This window comes from Sinohyriopsis cumingii, chromosome 3, assembly GCF_028554795.1.
Source record: "Sinohyriopsis cumingii isolate HCF-2022 chromosome 3, ASM2855479v2, whole genome shotgun sequence".
NCBI lineage: Eukaryota > Metazoa > Mollusca > Bivalvia > Unionida > Unionidae > Sinohyriopsis > Sinohyriopsis cumingii.
The window spans coordinates 111415205-111433916 of NC_142963.1; the positions used below are offsets into that span (position 1 = coordinate 111415205).

Sequence of the window (18712 nt, forward strand, 5' to 3'; positions counted from 1 at the left end):
TCTTTACAAAACTATGCATTGATACTAACAAAAAACAGGGGACATCTTTTTGGATATTTTTGTTCATTTACAATCTTCAAATTAGTTTTAACCCCCCACCCAAATACTTCTTAAAATATTTTTTTAAAGCTGAAAGCACATCTTTGATCAGAGTTAGAAGAATCATTTTTTTTGCATCTATGGTATAAAGATGTGAATCATATTTTATGTATTCATAATAATTTTCTGATGAATTGCCTATAATAATCATTTTAAACTGTATGCTTATAATAACCTTTGTAAACTGTATGCTTCATTCTTTAACTACCTGGCATATAAACTAATTTCTGCTTCAGGCTTTATGGACCATTTGTCTGCAACCTTTGTAAGGATCTGGAATATTCTCAACTGGTTTACTTTAACTGTCTGCCTTAGCAGTTATTTGGTTTCTATAGCATATAAAAGTTACACCTCTTTTCAGCTGTTTTTTCTTGGAACAGATATAATTGTCCAATAGGTACTGTTGTTTTCACAAAGAAAATTATGTTCATATTTAACAAGTTCTCTCTAAATCTATTTTTAGGTCATTTCTGTAAGGTACTGTCAGACTTTTATAGTAAAATGATGTCCAGTAAACTATAATAAACTGTAATAACTACTACATTTGATTGCATGGCCACTCGGATAAAAAACAGAACTCGTGTTCTTTTCAGATAATTGGCTGTAGGTTCCACCGGATGCCTGAAGGTTCAACAGAGAGATACACCAAATGGGCCAACACATTGTCACATGACCAGCTGTATACACAGGTTGTCCAGTCACTCCATAATAACTAAATAAACATTGTTTTTATTAAATATAGTTGAACACTTGGCTTATTTGTACACTAATGCAGATAAATACTAAAAGTAATACTGGCAACATAGCCTTCATTTGGGAATCAAGCTGGAGTAACCTTACTACTTGGAGTCTGTAAATGCCACAAAGACCTGTAAATTTTGCAGGTAACATTTAATTGTGACATGGCATGCTGAGTCAGAAGTAAATTTTATGGTACTGGTGACAATACAGCTGGTAAAGGACATAAACACAAGTAAATGTAATTCATAAATATTGCAATATTTGATGTTAGTAATGTGCTTAAATTTTTACAAAATACACCTCTCCCTCAATAACTCACGCACAACAGCATCCACAAACATTCACTGCACTATAAGCAATGGCATGAGATACTGAGGTACCTCCAAAAATTGAAAAAATCATCTTAAACATCGAGATAACCGCAAGGGGGGGAGTTAGGGGACTGGGGTGTTTAATAACTGAATCCTTGTTTTACAATCATGTCGATAATAATTGTTAATAACATGCTTTTTCTAATGAAGTTGTTCATTATTCTGTATAAATAACATTTATTTTCAAAATGTCCAACACATGAAAGATCATTCCAACTGGTTTAAACAACCATCACGTGTACATGGAAAGATCTGTGTATTACATCACTGCTTTTTGTTTTGTTGATAAGTCTGGTTCCTGGGGTGGTATTTAATAGTATCCTGCCAAATCGGGAGTCTGTTAGCAGGGAACAAGACTGACTGTTGAGACAACACCAAACAAGATTACTTCTTTTTCAAAAACAAGCAATGTTTATTTCGTGAGACAATCATCTACGTCAAAACTCAATTTTTGATTGGTTCAGTGAGTACATTATTGATGTCGTGATTTCATTGGAAGTAACAGTGAAACTTCTTATCATCCTTGAGGATATCTCATAGTGCCAGTTCAGGAATTCTCTGAAACTCACTTGCCCACAATGGTCTGTATCTGTGAAACCAAGCTCTTTATTTTATGAAGTATTCATTCTTTTAGCTTGGTTACCTAGCTATCTTTAATCACAGTTATGAAAGAGTCATTTAATTTAAGGTAGTTTATCTTACATACACAGTAACATTTTTAACGGTGTTTGATTGATCCATGAAGTGAGTTCACCCGACATATGACCAGGGCCGCTAGATTTTAAGTTTGTAGGATTTGTATGCCTTTTAACTTTTCTTTTATTCCACCTCCTTTATTTGATTCAAAAGATATAATTAACTTGATAATACAAAGGAGGCCAGTAGGTTTGCAAGTTATCAGGGCATGAGTTATCAAGGGAGTGGTGTGTGTGTGTATAAATATACATACATACATACATACATACATACATACATACATACATACATACATACACACACACACACACACACATACACATACATACATACATACCCACCCTGTGGGTGAAACAGACACCATAAAATATCTGAGGGGACATCAAGTGGTGAGTCAGATACCAATCAACAAAATGTTAAAATAATCTGTTGTCACTCACAGTTGATGTCCATCCATTTATCCATATTTTTCATCACACCATGAAACTTACCTTCAGGTACTAATTTGTAAAGAGCAGTTATTATTGTACTTTACCGAGTTTTGAAGTATTTTATTGGCATTGATGCATTCTTAATGTAGTGATAATTGGTACTTTTTTGTGCCAGTTAAAAGATGAAACATCATCAACATTTGCCACCACACCGTTTTCACAAGGATTGGGTCAGTAGCACACCATTGCATATTCTCAAGCATCCAAGTAATACCGCTAGGGTATACCTCCTTGCCACTATGTGCAATATGAACACACTTCAAAGTAATACCACTAGGGTATACCTACCTTGTCACTGTGTGTAGAATGAACATGCTCCCAAGTAATACCATTAGTGTATACTTACCTTGTCACTGTGTGTTTAATGAACATGCTTCCAAGTAATACCATTAGTGTATACTTACCTTGTCACTGTGTGTTTAATGAACATGCTTCCAAGTAATCCCACTAGGGTATACTTACCTTGTCACTGTGTGTTTAATGAACATGCTTCCAAGTAATCCCACTAGGGTATACTTACCTTGTCACTGTGTGTTTAATGAACATGCTTCCAAGTAATCCCACTAGGGTATACTTACCTTGTCACTGTGTGTTTAATGAACATGCTTCCAAGTAATCCCACTAGGGTATACTTACCTTGTCAGTGTGTGTAGAAGGAACATGCTTCCAATCAATGCCACCAGGTTATACTTACCTTGTCAGTGTGTGTAGAAGGAACATGCTTCCAAGCAATGCCACCAGGTTATACTTACCTTGTCAGTGTGTGTAGAAGGAACATGCTTCCAATCAATGCCACCAGGTTATACTTACCTTGTCAGTGTGTGTAGAAGGAACATGCTTCCAATCAATGCCACCAGGTTATACTTACCTTGTCAGTGTGTGTAGAAGGAACATGCTTCCAAGCAATGCCACTAGAGTATACCTACCTTGTCACTTTTTGTGGAATGAACATGCTTCCAAGCAATGCCACTAGAGTATACCTACCTTGTCACTTTGTGTGGAATGAACATGCTTCCAAGCAATGCCACTAGAGTATACCTACCTTGTCACTTTTTGTGGAATGAACATGCTTCCAAGCAGTGCCACTAGAGTATACCTACCTTGTCACTTTGTGTAGAATGAACATGCTTCCAAGCAATGCCACTAGAGTATACCTACCTAGTTTTTGGTAATAAATGAAAATGGTGCCATCTGACCTTCAACATGGCCACCACAATGGCCATCTTGAAAATCATATTATGGCTGCTTCTCCTACATGGTTGATAGTCATATTGATATGATAGTCATATTGATATTGGTGTTTCACCAAAAGACTTATTGTGATATCAGGTTGGTCCTAAATTATAATGTTGCTCCAGTGACCGCTGTGGCTGCTATCATGAAAATCTTGTTATCATTAAAGTCATATCAACATGGGATTTCCATGAGAAGACTTCATATGATGTTCTTTATGAATGGTGCTAATCTGACATCTAGTATGGCCACCATATCAGCCATCTTGAAAATCTAGTTATCATTATAATCTAGATGGAAAGACTTATCAGCATGGGGTTTTGAACAAGAGACTTCTTACGGTGTTTAGTTCATCCAGAATGAAAATGATGCAAATCTGAAATTCAGTAGGGCTACAACATTGGCCATCTTGAAATTCTTATTATTACTACTCCTGAATTGATGGTCATATTCACTTAGAATTTTCATCAAAGGATTTATAATGATGTCTGTTTGGTCCTCAATGAATGTGGTGTCAATCTTTCATCCCCATATGGCCACCACAGCAGCTAATTTAAAATTCTCGTTCTTGCTAAACAAAATATCAGATTCTGTTTTGTTTTATTTCTGCTTTTTAAACATACATAACCAAAGGTCCATTATTAGTTTCTTATTGCTTCATAGGTATACACTTCCCATGGTCCCACCCTAATCATGCCCACCTGGTTTTTTGAGAGACAGGTGTTCGACAAAGTCGGAGGATTGGATGAAGGAGGAAAGGTCTGTACAGAATTCTTCTTGCAATTTAATTAGGACTGTATACTTAATAACATCTAATGATATTGGTATCATCAGTTGGTACAATCAAAATACCAAAATGATACTGTTGCATTATGGGTTGGTGTATTACTGTGGCATGTACTTTTGTTAATAGAAAATTTGACTTTCAAGTTAATCTGGACAGAGTGTCTGTGTGTGTTACATGGGGTTTATTCAGTATTGAATTACAACCTACTCCAGTGTATATTTTATATCAGTAAAGTCACATGGAAATGGACAATTTTCATAAGAGCTTCATACACATATAAGATGCCACGTCAGCTTGTATGTTTTCTTTCCAAAAATTGTAATCCCAAGGTGAAAATATTCACGAACAGGGAATGTGTCAATGGCTGAAATGTGAACCACATGCTTTGTCATTTAGCAGTAATGGCTGTACATATTGTCTCCAACAACTTCCACATATCCTTGCTTATTAGACAAGTACAGCTGCAAACTGCACAGACACACATCTATCGTTGCATAATGCGCCAGCAGAAATAGCTCTGTACCAGTTTGTTAGGAGTAATCAGTAGAACAAACAACAGTAGATCAGGATTTATGTTGTTTGCAGTTTGACTTATAGCAGGTATATACGGTACTACACATGTTTATTAGGCTGTTTATTTTGAGTCAGAACCCTGACTACCAGTAATGTTGATGTTCTACAGAAATCAAGGCAGTAGTCATTGTCACCACGCTTATAAAATGTTGACAAAAATTAGCTTCAAAGAGGCTGTCAGTTTCTAGAGAATGGTGTCATTTGTATGACGTGAAGCCATCAGACTTTGTATGTCACATTTAACAGCTCCAGTTATAGCTCAGTATTTAACAGCAAAAGTTTGATGATTATCCATAATTGAACTTAATTCAGTTTATTGCTGAAATGAATAATAATGTGGGAAAATGGTCATGATTCCAAACTAATCTGTCTCTGTGTCTCTCTCTCTGTTCACTGCATCTTTATAGCTAAGTTTCAAAGAACAAAAATGCCCAAATCACACTCTTACATATCTAACAGCACAAATTCGTTTTGCTAACCTGTACGATATTTTCCACATAGTTTGATATGGAATTCATACATACTTTTACAGAAATATCCATATGGACATTTTTATTCTATAGCTGAACCACTCTTACAGATTTCAGCTTATCCATATGGAAATGTTATGGATTCCTTACGTACTCCATACGGAAAATCCCATGGAATATGCAAATTAGTCCATGAAATCTGTAGGTTGTCCATATGGAATAAAATTAAAATTCCATATGGAATTTGGCAATAGTCCATATGGAATTTGTGAATAGTACATATGGAATTGGGAAATATACCATATGGAATTTGTAAATGGTCCATATAGAATTTGTAAATAGCTCATCTGAAATTTGGTGACAGTCCATCCTGTACGAAATTTTCCAGGCGTATTTTAGACAGGTTTTTTAAATGCTTTCTGCCTAAACCATAACAAATCTGCTTCAGATTTCTATTAAACTGCCTAATGATTCTTAGACATTATTGGGAATCAATGATAAATATTCACAATAATTTTTAAAATGGATTGTTTTGAGAGATTTAGGTTTTTTTTGTCCTTATTTTCTTTCTTGCATGCAAAAACCTAATCCATGATGGCATCACATAAGTCTTTTTCATTTCACTGAAAAGTTTGGTGAGATTTCACAAATATTTCAACGAAAACTTTCATTGAAATTGTGGTGAAATGTCACTAAAATTTCACTGAAATATTTGTGAGGTTTCGCAAAAATTTTGACTAAAACCTTTGTGAGATTTCACTAAAATTTTGATCATTATATAGTATTTTACTGAAGTTTCAGTAGTTTTTCAGACATTTTAGAAGGTTTCAAATTAATAATGGACATGAATTAACTAGGACTTTATCAACCAAGGTGATATTAAGTGTGTATGAAAACAACTAAACAGATGTAATTATATGACATCCAAGGCAAGAGATATGGGAGTTAATAAAAATAAAAATAATAATAATAATGACTTTATTTAGAGAAGGTAATTCATTTAGTTACAGAACTAATCTACCTTGAGGCATTCTATCTGTTATGTACAATATTTACAGTATATACAACATGATATTAAGAATCTGACTTGACACTAAATAGTTGATTTTAAAAATCAAAGTATCAAGCCTGGAACATAGCACAGGCATCTGTGAACACATAAACATATATAAAATGTTAATCTGCATTGAAAAATTCAACTGTGAAAATAATGCAAAATTACAGAAAAGCATCCATTTGAGACATTGATTATGAAAAGAAGAAAAGCTATTAGCCTGCCTTATGTCACTTGTACTGCAGACTTGATTTTTGATCATGTACAAACTATGATGCTGTTGTGGTCTCTTGAATTAGTTCTTGTTCCATAAGCAGCCGTGACAAACGTTTATCATGATATAATTACTCATATTTTACATTAAATTCTAACACACCTAGAATATTTTGATAATATACACAATAATGCCTTACAGTATTGAAAGATGATTCTATGTGTGGCCAAGAAAATTCCACAAAGATATGACTATCTTTGATAAACATGGGTATTTGGCAACAATTCCCACCAGTGATCTATACATTGTCCCTCCTTAAATTCAGTCTGAATGTTAATCAGTTTGGAGTTATATAACTTCGAAATCATCCTGGTTCAATTCCTTGTCCTATTTAGCATGTTAGCTGCTACTGTAAAGCTCTTTATGGCACAAAAAGCAAAATACTAGTCCTGGCATTCAGTTTTCGTACAGATTGACCAATTACATTCCCATCGACTTTGCATTCAAGCTATTCTCATTGCCACACATTTTTCAAATGGTTATTCAATCTCGTATCCCACTCAAAACTTTGAATCGCCATGTTTAGCAAGCATGCTCATTCCCATCAGTTTCTGTTATGCAACAATTCATTAGGCAAGTACAAAATTTTGACCAATCACAAAGCTCTTTACAGCGATCATCTTTAAAATAATAAATGGAACAATTACTTATTAGAAAGCTCATTGCAGAATGGGATCAGATAAATCATTATTTTAAAAAAAGTTTCAGAGACAATATTTAAAAAGGGTCCGTATCAAGGAAAATCAGATTCAGGACAGAAAAAAGTGAAATTCTGATTTAAAATGGAAAACAAGAAAACTTGTTTGAGGGCAGTTAATCCAGTTTAAGTTAAACAAGAATATAACAACAACAAAATTTCAAAAAGAAATGTAACAAGGAAAGATATGGAAAGAGGTTATTGTGCCCAAAATAAACAATAAAATTACAGCCATCAGAAACAGGAAATATAAATGCTGCTGAAAATCATTCAAATTGTACAAGAAACAAAATAAATTTTATTATATCTTATTGATATTTTTTATTGAAATGTTTGATATTGCAATCACAAAATATCACTATATTTTCAGAATTTTTGACAAACTCTCTGTGAAATTTTAATCACAAATTCCCACTGATATTTTTAGAAATGTTGGCAGTGTCAGTGAAATTTCAATGACAAACTTTCACTGATATTTTCAGAAATTTTGGTAAAATCTCCTAAAATACCATAATTTTAGTGAAAAAGGACATTTGAGTGAATGACAAAAAATGTTCACTGTGATTTTGCTGAAATTTCAGTCACATTTTCACTAGGGTATGATTTTTGTAGAACATATTTTTTAATAGGAAGCCAAAAAACATATTTTTCAGAGTAAACATCAGATCAAGCCCAAAATCCACCTTGCACCAAATTTTCTAAGTCCAAAGATACATCTATGCTTGTACTACCAGATATTAATTTTCTGATCATGTTACATTTTCTCTACTTTTTTGGTCATGGCTTTGTTTTTAAACATCTGTGGAAATAAATTTACAAAAACTGACATGCATTTGTTTCTTCAAATTTATATTCATCCTTCCACATCAGCTACACTGACATATACATGTACTCTAATTCCCACCAATATTTCTATTTGAATCAGATAGTTTAGGTTATTAATTCATCAGAGAGCATTTTCCAGGATGCTATAATACATGAGCCTGCTTTCCATATGGAAAAAAGTGCTTATGGATTAAAGTTGCAACTTTATTCCATATGGAATTTTCACATGCTGTGAAGTACTTATGGAATTGATATGGAATAAATTGTCTGATTCCAAAAGCTTTCCAGTTCATATCTCTTCCATACGGATTCCTGAAGTATTCCATACAGAATCTACAAGAAATTTCTGTATGGGAATGAAGGTTAGCTTTTGATTGGTTGAAGCCAAACTAATGGCAGAAAATAATTGGAGAGAAACCCTGTTATCGTATTGACTCACAAATAAAGAACAATTTCAATCACTTTCTGACAAGTAGATAAAGATGGACTAGAATGAGTTGTGAAACTTAACTGAAAGTAATTTCTATAATGCAACAAAAATCATTACATATCATAGATACAGACATGCAGACAGACATACAGACAAACAAAAGATAAATAATTTGTACAGAATTTGAATCCCAGAATTAACTTTTGGGTTTAAAGTCAGGCATTGTTTTAACATAGCAAATATTGCATGATCTCTGTTACTATTTATACATAAAGAAGAATATTTAGAAATTCTTTAAGCTAGTAGACTAGTCGACAAATGGGACATAATTGTTTTCTCTGAAAGTGGCATGTGTTACTGTGGAATATTATAGTACAGAATTTATTTTTCATTTAATTTTCAGGGAGTGCCAGAGGATTTGATCTTCTTCTACAAACACCTGGAGCTGTGTGGAAAATTGTACCGCGTTGAACAGGATCTTCTTATGTACAGACACCATCCAGGGTCTGCCACCTGCTCCATCACAGAGTAAGTCTGGCTAGGGCATCCTGCTCACATGAGTATCCAACTCAGGACATTTTCTTTTTACCCAACACTGAGTGAACAGTTCATCAGGTCAATTTGTACTGAATGATAGAAAGATTAATCCCTAGACATACACAATGTCAGCATAACAATGTTAGGTCCATACAGAATTTTTATTTTAAGTAAAACAATCCTCACGTATAGATGGGAGAAATAATTTAGTAAGTTATCAAGAGGAGTCTGGTATATGGCAGATCTATTAGAATTATAGCATTCATATTGGTAGGGTTAAAGATAGGTCATTTTCAATGGAATTAGATGACTGCCTTTAGAAAAAATCTTATATATGACACTTATGTTCATCACTTATAAAGGGTTTATAATTGTCATATATAGGTAATGGTTAGGATTATAGATACAAATTAGGCATTGTCACTTATAAATGGAGCATACTTTACTTTTAAGTAATGTTTAAGTCATTACCTTGTTATGCCTGTACATGATGTGAGTGAATCCCCCCTAAATTTCATGAATTTATTTTTTAAGAAAACCTCTTCCTTCTCACCTTAACAGGAAATCATGTCTACAAACTGAAATACAAGTTATAAGTTTGACAGAATGCTATAAATGCTTTCATTTAAATGACAATTAATGAAATGATTTTAACATATTAGACACATTTGAAATGGCTTTCTCACTATAAAATCTTTAGCTGAAATAAAACGAAATGTAAAAAAACATAAAGATAATTTATTCCCTATGTTATAAATAAAAAATTTCTTTCAAATATATGTCTTATGTAAAATCAATTTTCATGTACGCCCATATAACAGAATCTGCAAGAAGGTTTAACTTGCCGTTGGCAGTGTAGTTTTCTTTTGGAATTCACTGGCCATTCTACTTAGGCTGACTCAAGTATCAATTGTCAGTGTGTGAATCCTATGATATTTATGTATATCACATAATGCTGGGAAGAACAATACATGAAACACTGCCATATGGCTCTCATTCAATTTGATAATTGATTGGGAATTGTGAATTTAAAAAAAAAATATGTAGTACCACCTTGGTTGGACTTGTTATAAATTGTAGTAAACCGTGAACAAGACTTTAGCAGAAAATGGCCATGAACTTTCTGTACATGTATGCTCAACTGATGAAGGTATGTATGCAAAGTATTAGTAACATTTAAGTGCCAAATAATTTAAGCATATATCGCTAAAAAGTTATAATACTGGTAAGTTATTTTCATCAGGGTTTATTATTTTATCCCAATGCCTGCACCTTTTGAGGTCCAAAATGCATGATTTCCATGCTTGGCTAGTACTTTAATATATAGGATTGTTATACCAGCTTTTGGGGCCTAATGCAGGTAGACAGATGTGTAAATGAGAACAAAGATTTGGCATGCAGTTTGCTACAGCCTTGATAATTCATCTCCAGAGTCCTTGTAGTAAAGATCAATTTGTTAATGTCCAAATTGCAACAATGTATGTAAAGATTTATAATTATTATGTATGGAAAATTACTGTTCATTTTTTCTGTCATATTTCTTAAGGTGATTAGTCCGAGTTTGTAACAGGAACTTCACCTGCATAATACTTATCAAGAAAAAAGGAAATATTCACACAAATCTACAGCTTCCCCTCATTATAAAACATCATGTCATAATGTAATTCCTGATATAACTCTGTACTCCTGTGGACCCCATGAACAAAAGTATACCAATGTATAACAATAAGGGTTGAGAAAAAGAAGGTGAAATTTAGTCTTATATTTTCAGTTCCTTTTTAAAATACCATTATTTAACCAATTTTAAGGAAAGAAAAAAAAAAGGAAATATTCATGCCAATCTACAGCACTCCCCCATTATAATACATTCTCATAACACAGTTCTGAATATAATGCCAGTACTGCTGTGGACATCATGACCAAAATCATACCAAGTTATAACTGTTATGACCCTATGGTCTTAAACTAAGTAACTAATATAAAGTGAATCCCAAATAGTCCTAAAAGTTCTTTCAGAAATTGAAATGTATGAAGTTCCAGTTGAATTTCAGTGGTATTCCAAATAAATTCTGATATTGAATGTGTTGATGTGCCTCAAATATTGAATGTGCTAATGTGCCGATGGTCTAGAATGTGGTGATGTGTTGACAGTTCTTTTGATATATGATAATAACATAATCTAAAATGTCCTTGTGAATTCACTATAATTCCAAATTGATGTCATAGTCCAAGAATATTATTTAGCCATTTGTAATTCCAGTGAATAATAATTTTAATAAATTTTAATAAATAATTCAGCCTAAATTAGAAACTGAACACAACTATAAGACTAATTCCATTTCAGATGTTTAGGTAGGATTGAGTAATTTTTCAAGTAAAAGAGTGTTTATATGAAAATATATGACACAGTAATAGAGCCAGGATGTAGGTAAGTCTCAGATTTAAAGTTGTCATCAAGTTTAGTGATTTTCAAGTGGAAAACACTGATGTCCTAGACTCAGATTCAAATAAACTTGTTTACCTCCATTATTAATGATCTGAATATTTAATATATAATCTTAGAAAAATATTCGCTATGTATTATGTTGTTTACAAAATAAATGTCACTTGTCAGGTACACCATTAACATGATTTTGGAGAAGGTCAAGTACAAAATACAGATATACATATAATCATTGAAAAAACCCAACAAACAGTACAAATTAAATATACATAACAATAACAATACAGGTTCTGAGAAAAAGTGTGTGTGTGTGTGTGTGTGTGTGTGTGTGTTTGTTTTTGTGTGTGTGTGTGTGTGTGTGTGTTTTTGCGTGTGAGAGAGATTTGGAGTTTGAATGAAGCTTTAAAACGTTTCGAGTCATATTGCTAGGATGTCTGCAGTGTGGCAGCTTATAGTGGTGTCTGGCACTGGGGCATCATGCCACAGATGAAAATAAGGTGAAACTTAGTCTTATATCTTCATTTCCTTTTCTAAACACCATTTTTTTAAAAGCTTTAATAGTGCCTGCTAGAGAACAGTTTGGCGTATCATGCTGTACTCAGTATATCATGGTTCCATAATACATCATGATCTGTTGTGTACTAATGTGGGAGGCATTTATCCTGGGTGCCAGAGGTCTTGGAGTGATAAAAATTAAATTGCAAAAAATCATTGGCAGGGCTATCATCATCACACTTCATGCTATTTACCCTTAGTATGCCATTGATCACGGTTCTCAATATTCTGTAGTTCATTACATAATGCAGTTGGTGGTTGTGTGCCCCTTCTATGTTAAAATGGGGGAGAACTGTATATCAGAGAATATTTTCATACCTGCAAGACATTAAGTGGGTGATTGGGCTGTATTACAGAGAAACCATCTGGAGATTGCGTGTGGATTTTATACAGAGACGTGTTCTTGACAAATGGGAGACTTTCACCATTTGGAATGCCGGGAAACAGGGACGCAAACTATTTAGATATCTGACACCTCAAAACCAAAAAAAGGTAACAACAGCAAGTGTTTGTGACATTCTGTTTATTTAAAATCCTATCTTCACAGTAGTGGTGTGAACATGTATTTAATTATCTTTGATACTCATGTTCCTTAGTCATGCATTTGTTCATTCTGCTAATAGGTATATTGACCACTCAAGCTGTCAACATCAAACACTGCTGCTAGTGAAGTACGGTGAACTCCACTTTTAAGAATTATTGCTTTGTGTCAGAGAAATTAACTTTTAGGTAAATAAAGAGTCAAAGCAAACAGTTTGAAGAAATTCATAGTTCGTTGCAAAGTAACATGCATTTTCCTCTATGAAGGTTATTACCATACCTGCCATAACATGATGTGTCATGCTGAAAACTTGATTTTTTAAAATAAAAACCCCACAACATGAAGTTTTACTGAGAAACATGATTGTCAGTAAATCTATTCTCTGATTAGTTTATACAGCTGATTGTTAAAAAGGCAATTTAAAGTAAGATGGTCAGAGGTAAACAACAACCATTTCACAGATTACTAAATTTACTGACAATAGCAGGAGTGATGTCATGTTATTTTATTTTTTAGTTATTGTCTGTGTGGTTGTGGTGATTGGAGTATGGGCATGTTTGGTGATGGTATTTACAATGCTAGGTCTACCAAGTATTTTTTTTAATTCTTAAGTGTATCAAATGTTTTAAAGGAAACAGATATGTTGTTTTGTTTGTTTACATTTGGATTTCCAGAATTTGGCACATATGAGTAGATAACTTATTCTCAGTTGTACAATGTCACCTTCTTGTACATTGACCCCTTTTGTCACTTGCTTAGTATAGTGGTAAGCAAGACCAACTGTCACACAGGAGTAACAGGTTTAAATCACGCTAGGTCGTTATTTTGATTTTTCTTTCATGAAATGTTTTATGTGTTTCTTTGCCTTGAGTTAGGAAGGGAGTACTCACACTACAACACTGGTATGGCAAGGAAGGGAGTGCTCACAATACAACACTGGTATGACAAGGAAGGGAGTACTCACAATACAACACTCATATGGCAAGGAAGATAGTACCCACAATACAACACTGGTATGGCAAGAAAGGGAGTACTCACAATACAACACTAGTATGGCAGGGAAGGGAGTACTCACAATACAACACTGATATGGCAAGGAAGGGAGTACTCAGAATACAACTCTGGTATGACAAGAAAGAGCATACTCACAAAACAACACTTGTATGGCAAGAAAGGGAGTACTCACAATATAACTGGTATGGCAAGGAAGAGAGTACTTGCAATGAAACACTCATCTGGCAAGAAAGGGAGTACTTGCAATACAACATTCATATGGCAGGGAAGGAGTACTCACAACACAAAACTGGTATGAAACACTCATATGGCAAGAAAGGGAATACTTGCAATACAACATTCATATGGCAGGGAAGAAGTACTCACAACACAACACTGGTATGAAACACTCATATGGCAAGAAAGGGAGTACTCACAATACAACACTGGTATGGCAAGGAAGGGAGTACTAACAATACAATACTAGTATGGCAAGGAAGGGAGTACTCAAAAAGAGTATGAAGCAGTGCAAATTTCACAATATCTAATGCACAGTTATGGTTATAAATAATTTTTAAAACATTGATAGAATTAAAATAGTATAAGTTAGGATAATTGTGAAATTTGGTTTCTTTTGTCCATTTTTCAGGTTTCTGCCTTTTGTGATGTTGATAAAAAGAAGATAGCAAAGAAGTTCTATATTTATGAGGAGTCTAAGGTACACAAGATTAACTGGTATCAGACTTTCCCGAATCTGAGGCAGACACTCTAACCACTGGGCCACTGGAGTGGTCCGAACACAATTAAGATTGTGAAGATGTAGCTGCATGTATGAATAACAAATTAAGAGGAATCATTGGAAATATAATACATCTCAGTTATTTAAAAAAAGTAAAGGCATTCATTTCTTAAATTTATCATCTTAAACTTTGCATATTAAACATTATTATGGACACAAATGCTGTGATAAAGTTATATGATAAAGGCATAATTTAAGTACTTTTAATTTTAGCAATGTGCTAAAGTATACAACTATGGTACACAAAAGGTAAAATTTTAAGTAAACAGAAATCCACAAAGAGGAATATTAATGTTTATTTTAAATTTCTTTTTAAGAAGGTTGTTTTGAGGTACACTAGAGGTTTGTCAGAGGTAAATAAAAAATAAAAATACATTTGCAAATAGGTACATGCATTATTGAGTTATATGTTTCTGTTGTCTGAAGCTTACAATTTACACTAATGGTATTCGTTTTAGGTGCTTGGGTACAGTTTAAGTATTACTGAAAGAAGAGTTTTTTAAAGGTGTAATATTGGTACTTTTTTGAAAGCAGAAGAATATGATGTTTGCATACCTTGAAATCTCAGAGTAAGGCTTAATGGTAGTAAATGTTTGATAAGGGATTATTAATGATAATGTTGATGATAGCTTGATAGGATGAGCTTTTTGCCCTTTCCTTCCTTGTTGTCTTTTTATTGTACTAAGATGTATTCAAAATTTACTGTGCATTTTGGGCTACTAGGATAGGAATTGTTGTACTGTATAATCTTTGTTCAGTATTTTAACATTTGCATCAATACTGAAATAAAATAACATTTAACATTTGGCCTCAGGCCCCCCAAAATACAGACTTCCTATCAGTCGACAAAAGTCATGTGACTGATACTACCCCATATCATGCAAAATAAAGTACTTGCCTGATACAGGTATATGTCATGGGTGAACATGTCACAAGGAGTGTCATGACATCATCAGGATGCAAATTTTACTTGTGGTATTTCTGCACTTAGAAAATGTATTGTGCTGAAAGGATGAGGATTCTGAACAAAGTGCCCCTGGAGTTGTCATTGATCTGTTTATTGGCATGTAGATTTTTTTCTCTTAATGTTACAGGAGAGGTCCAAACCCAAGATCCCTGTAATAGACTTCAGAGAAGCAGCACCACCTTTTATCTTATGCGTCAAATTGGTAAGGTTGAGGAACACTAGACAAGCGCTTAAATAATGTTAAACTCTCGAGTAGTTTTCTAACTTTATGTTTGATTTCATATTCATCTCTAATTGCTGTCTTTCAGAAAGTGTTTGATACATTTGTTAACAACGTAAACTTAAAATATTAAGCATTAAACCAGAACTTGAATGAGTGTTTAGCACAGATGGGCTTATGCTGTACCTAAATCTGTCATATTTTGTGCAACTTGTGTTGTTTGTTAACATTTGCTGTTTTTAACTTCTTTCAAGAACTATTTTTGACCAATTTTGCAGAGAGTTTTTGTTATCGAGATCTTTAAAAGTCATACAAGAAAAGGCTTATCCACCATTCAATATGGCTACTATTAGCCCATTTTCAAAAGTAAGAATCCCTTAAAGAAATTTCCTTTTAAATACAGCATTTGAGCAAATTAGGAAGCATATTGGTATTAAACTTTAATTTTTTTTATACTAATGATGCATACCGGTAATAAAATATAGCTGCTGTTACCTAAACAATACTGCAAACAACTTCTCAGAAATTGCTAAAGAAAAATGCAACATTTCATGTCATGGTTATCAGCCATCAACAAACTGTGATTGTTACATACAGTCGGTAAACTGCAAAGAGACTTGATGACACACTTAATTTATTAACCATGTGTTATATAATAAGTGTGGATGATTTCACCCTAGTGTTTATTGAATTATTAACACCCCTGTCGACTAGTAGCAAAAACAGATATTGTTTATACAATCGCTGGTTACAATATGGTTACACTACTTTAAGTTTTTCCACATACATGGTTATATGATCAATTTATAATTTTAACTTGCCACTAGATTTTTACCAGTAAGAGACTGATAATTGACACACCTCCAAATTTATATAGCTAAGTCTGTATTGTCCGACTGACTGTATTTTCATATGTGAGTCTTTGAATTTTCTTACTTGTGGACAAATTATTTCTGGATTAACAAGGCAAGTTTTAAAAGAATATTAACTTTGGTCCCCAATTTTGATCTCCAGAAGTGGAATGCAGATTTCTGGATTATCACAGCAAATTAACATTAAGGAATTTTTTTCCCATTAACCCTTTACCTCATAGAGCAAAATTACTCAGTGCAGTGTGTTATAAATAGAACACCTGTTACCTATTCGACTCCATACACTTAGGCCTGCCTGTTAACTGTTAAGCAATGTAGTGTATGTTACGTTTAACAGCAATTTTAACCATTTTACATTTTTGGTACACATCTATTATGTATGGAAATATATAAGAGTAAAGTCCGATCGTTATAGCTGTGTAATTATTTTTCACGGAATAATTTTGTATGTGCTTTAAAATCTTGAGGAATGCATTCACCATCAAGTCAGTGAAGCCACGTGACCAACTGTAGCTGCCATTTCTCAGACTCGAAATTTACAAGTTTTTCGTCTGCGTCTACATCACTGAGTCATCTGAATTTGATAATTTATAAAAACTAATTGCTGCCTACATCAATATCAGAGCCTTTACCTAAGTTATTGAATCTTTCATAGTTGTGATTCTTATCGTGAAAACTTCGTAAGTACTGAATGAAATCCGCGACCTCCATTTTGGAGAGTGGAGAATACGACCCAGTTACTTTAAATAGCAGATTTTGACCAGAGCATAAACAGTGACCATGTGATCTGATGTAATGGTCATTTGCAGAAATGAATGTAGTATTTAATAGGGAGTTTTCCTCGAAGGTGGCGCTACGAAAACCCACTTAAAATGGCTGAAGTTTACAACAGGTGTCAAAAAGCGCTTCCATGCAAATGGATTAGAGGCGTCAAAAAGCGTTTCCATGATGTAAAGGGTTAGACTATGACCAGATGCAAGGTTTCTGGATAAATGAATGTCCGTATTAATAAGGTTCATATATATATATATATATATATATATATATATATATATATATATATATATATATATATATATATATATATATAACAATGACAGTTGAGTTGAGTTTGTGTGTCTGTTCTTCATGGATTTGCTCATTAAAACATCTGGTTATCTTTCAGGACCTTACCTCTGGAAACTTTGAAAAGAACATTGAATCCCTCAAGCTGTTAGAGGGCACAGATTACTTCCATTTTAACTGAAACACCTGAATAGGTTTAGAACTTTCCAGAATCTGGATGAGATAATAGAAATGGCAAGTAACAAGAAATGTTCATTGTGGTTCCTGCAGTTAATGTTTGACCCTGTTTGCAAAGGTTTTTATCACATGCCAGCTATACAAATTGGTCTATGAAGAAACATTTAGTCAAGGGGGTTACATGAAACCATGTTCCAGTCTCAGACTAAATTCTTCCAGCTCAGCTGAAATGTCCTTAGAGACTTTATTAGGAGATTTCACAGTAGTTTGGAGATATGCAAAATATAATGAGATTAAAATGCATCTTTGATTTTGTTTTCTAATTATCTTCATACCGCAGCCATTGCAGGACTAGTTCAGTCTGAAGAGGAGATATTTAAATCTTTTAATAAAGCTAATGCTCTGAAAAGCAGTTATTATTGTAAATTTTATGAAATTGTCCATTTCAAAATAAATTTGCAATAACATTTTGGTTCACTTGTTTGATGTATTTTGTTGATTCTTGTTTACTTATAATAGATTTGTAAAAAAAAAATATATGATTACATGTTTATTGCCTGATGTCCCACCAAGTCACATTATCTTGACACAAGGCCAACCAGTCCTATAACTAACCTCTTAATGCTGAGCGCCAAGTGAGGCAACTGTTAGTACCATTTTTGTAAATCTTTGGTATGATTTGGCCGGGGACCAAACACACGACCCCCTACATCTGAGGTAGACGCTATAACCACTAGGCCATCGGAGCGGTCTTATATATCATCTAAATGGACATATGTATTCAGAATCGAAGTTCAGTATT

The 18712-nt window shown here is 33.6% G+C and overlaps 1 protein-coding gene across 3 annotated transcripts in view; it reads left to right on the top strand.

Moving 5' to 3' along the window:
* The window catches only part of LOC149803583 (queuosine-tRNA galactosyltransferase-like), a 58535-nt gene extending 40158 nt beyond the window's left edge, over window positions 1-18377 (top strand). The window contains exons 6-12 of one of the 3 annotated variants that reach the window (XM_089953328.1): window positions 693-788; window positions 4295-4390; window positions 9145-9269; window positions 12633-12768; window positions 14460-14528; window positions 15704-15778; window positions 17834-18377. In XM_089953328.1, coding sequence (XP_089809454.1) covers window positions 693-788; window positions 4295-4390; window positions 9145-9269; window positions 12633-12768; window positions 14460-14528; window positions 15704-15778; window positions 17834-17914 — 678 coding nt within the window. In that variant the 3' untranslated portion in view covers window positions 17915-18377. The remainder of the gene's footprint in view (window positions 1-692; window positions 789-4294; window positions 4391-9144; window positions 9270-12632; window positions 12769-14459; window positions 14529-15703; window positions 15779-17833) is intronic. The other 2 variants (XM_089953330.1, XM_089953331.1) reach the window with 2 other exon arrangements.
* The last annotated feature ends 335 nt before the right edge of the window (window positions 18378-18712 follow it).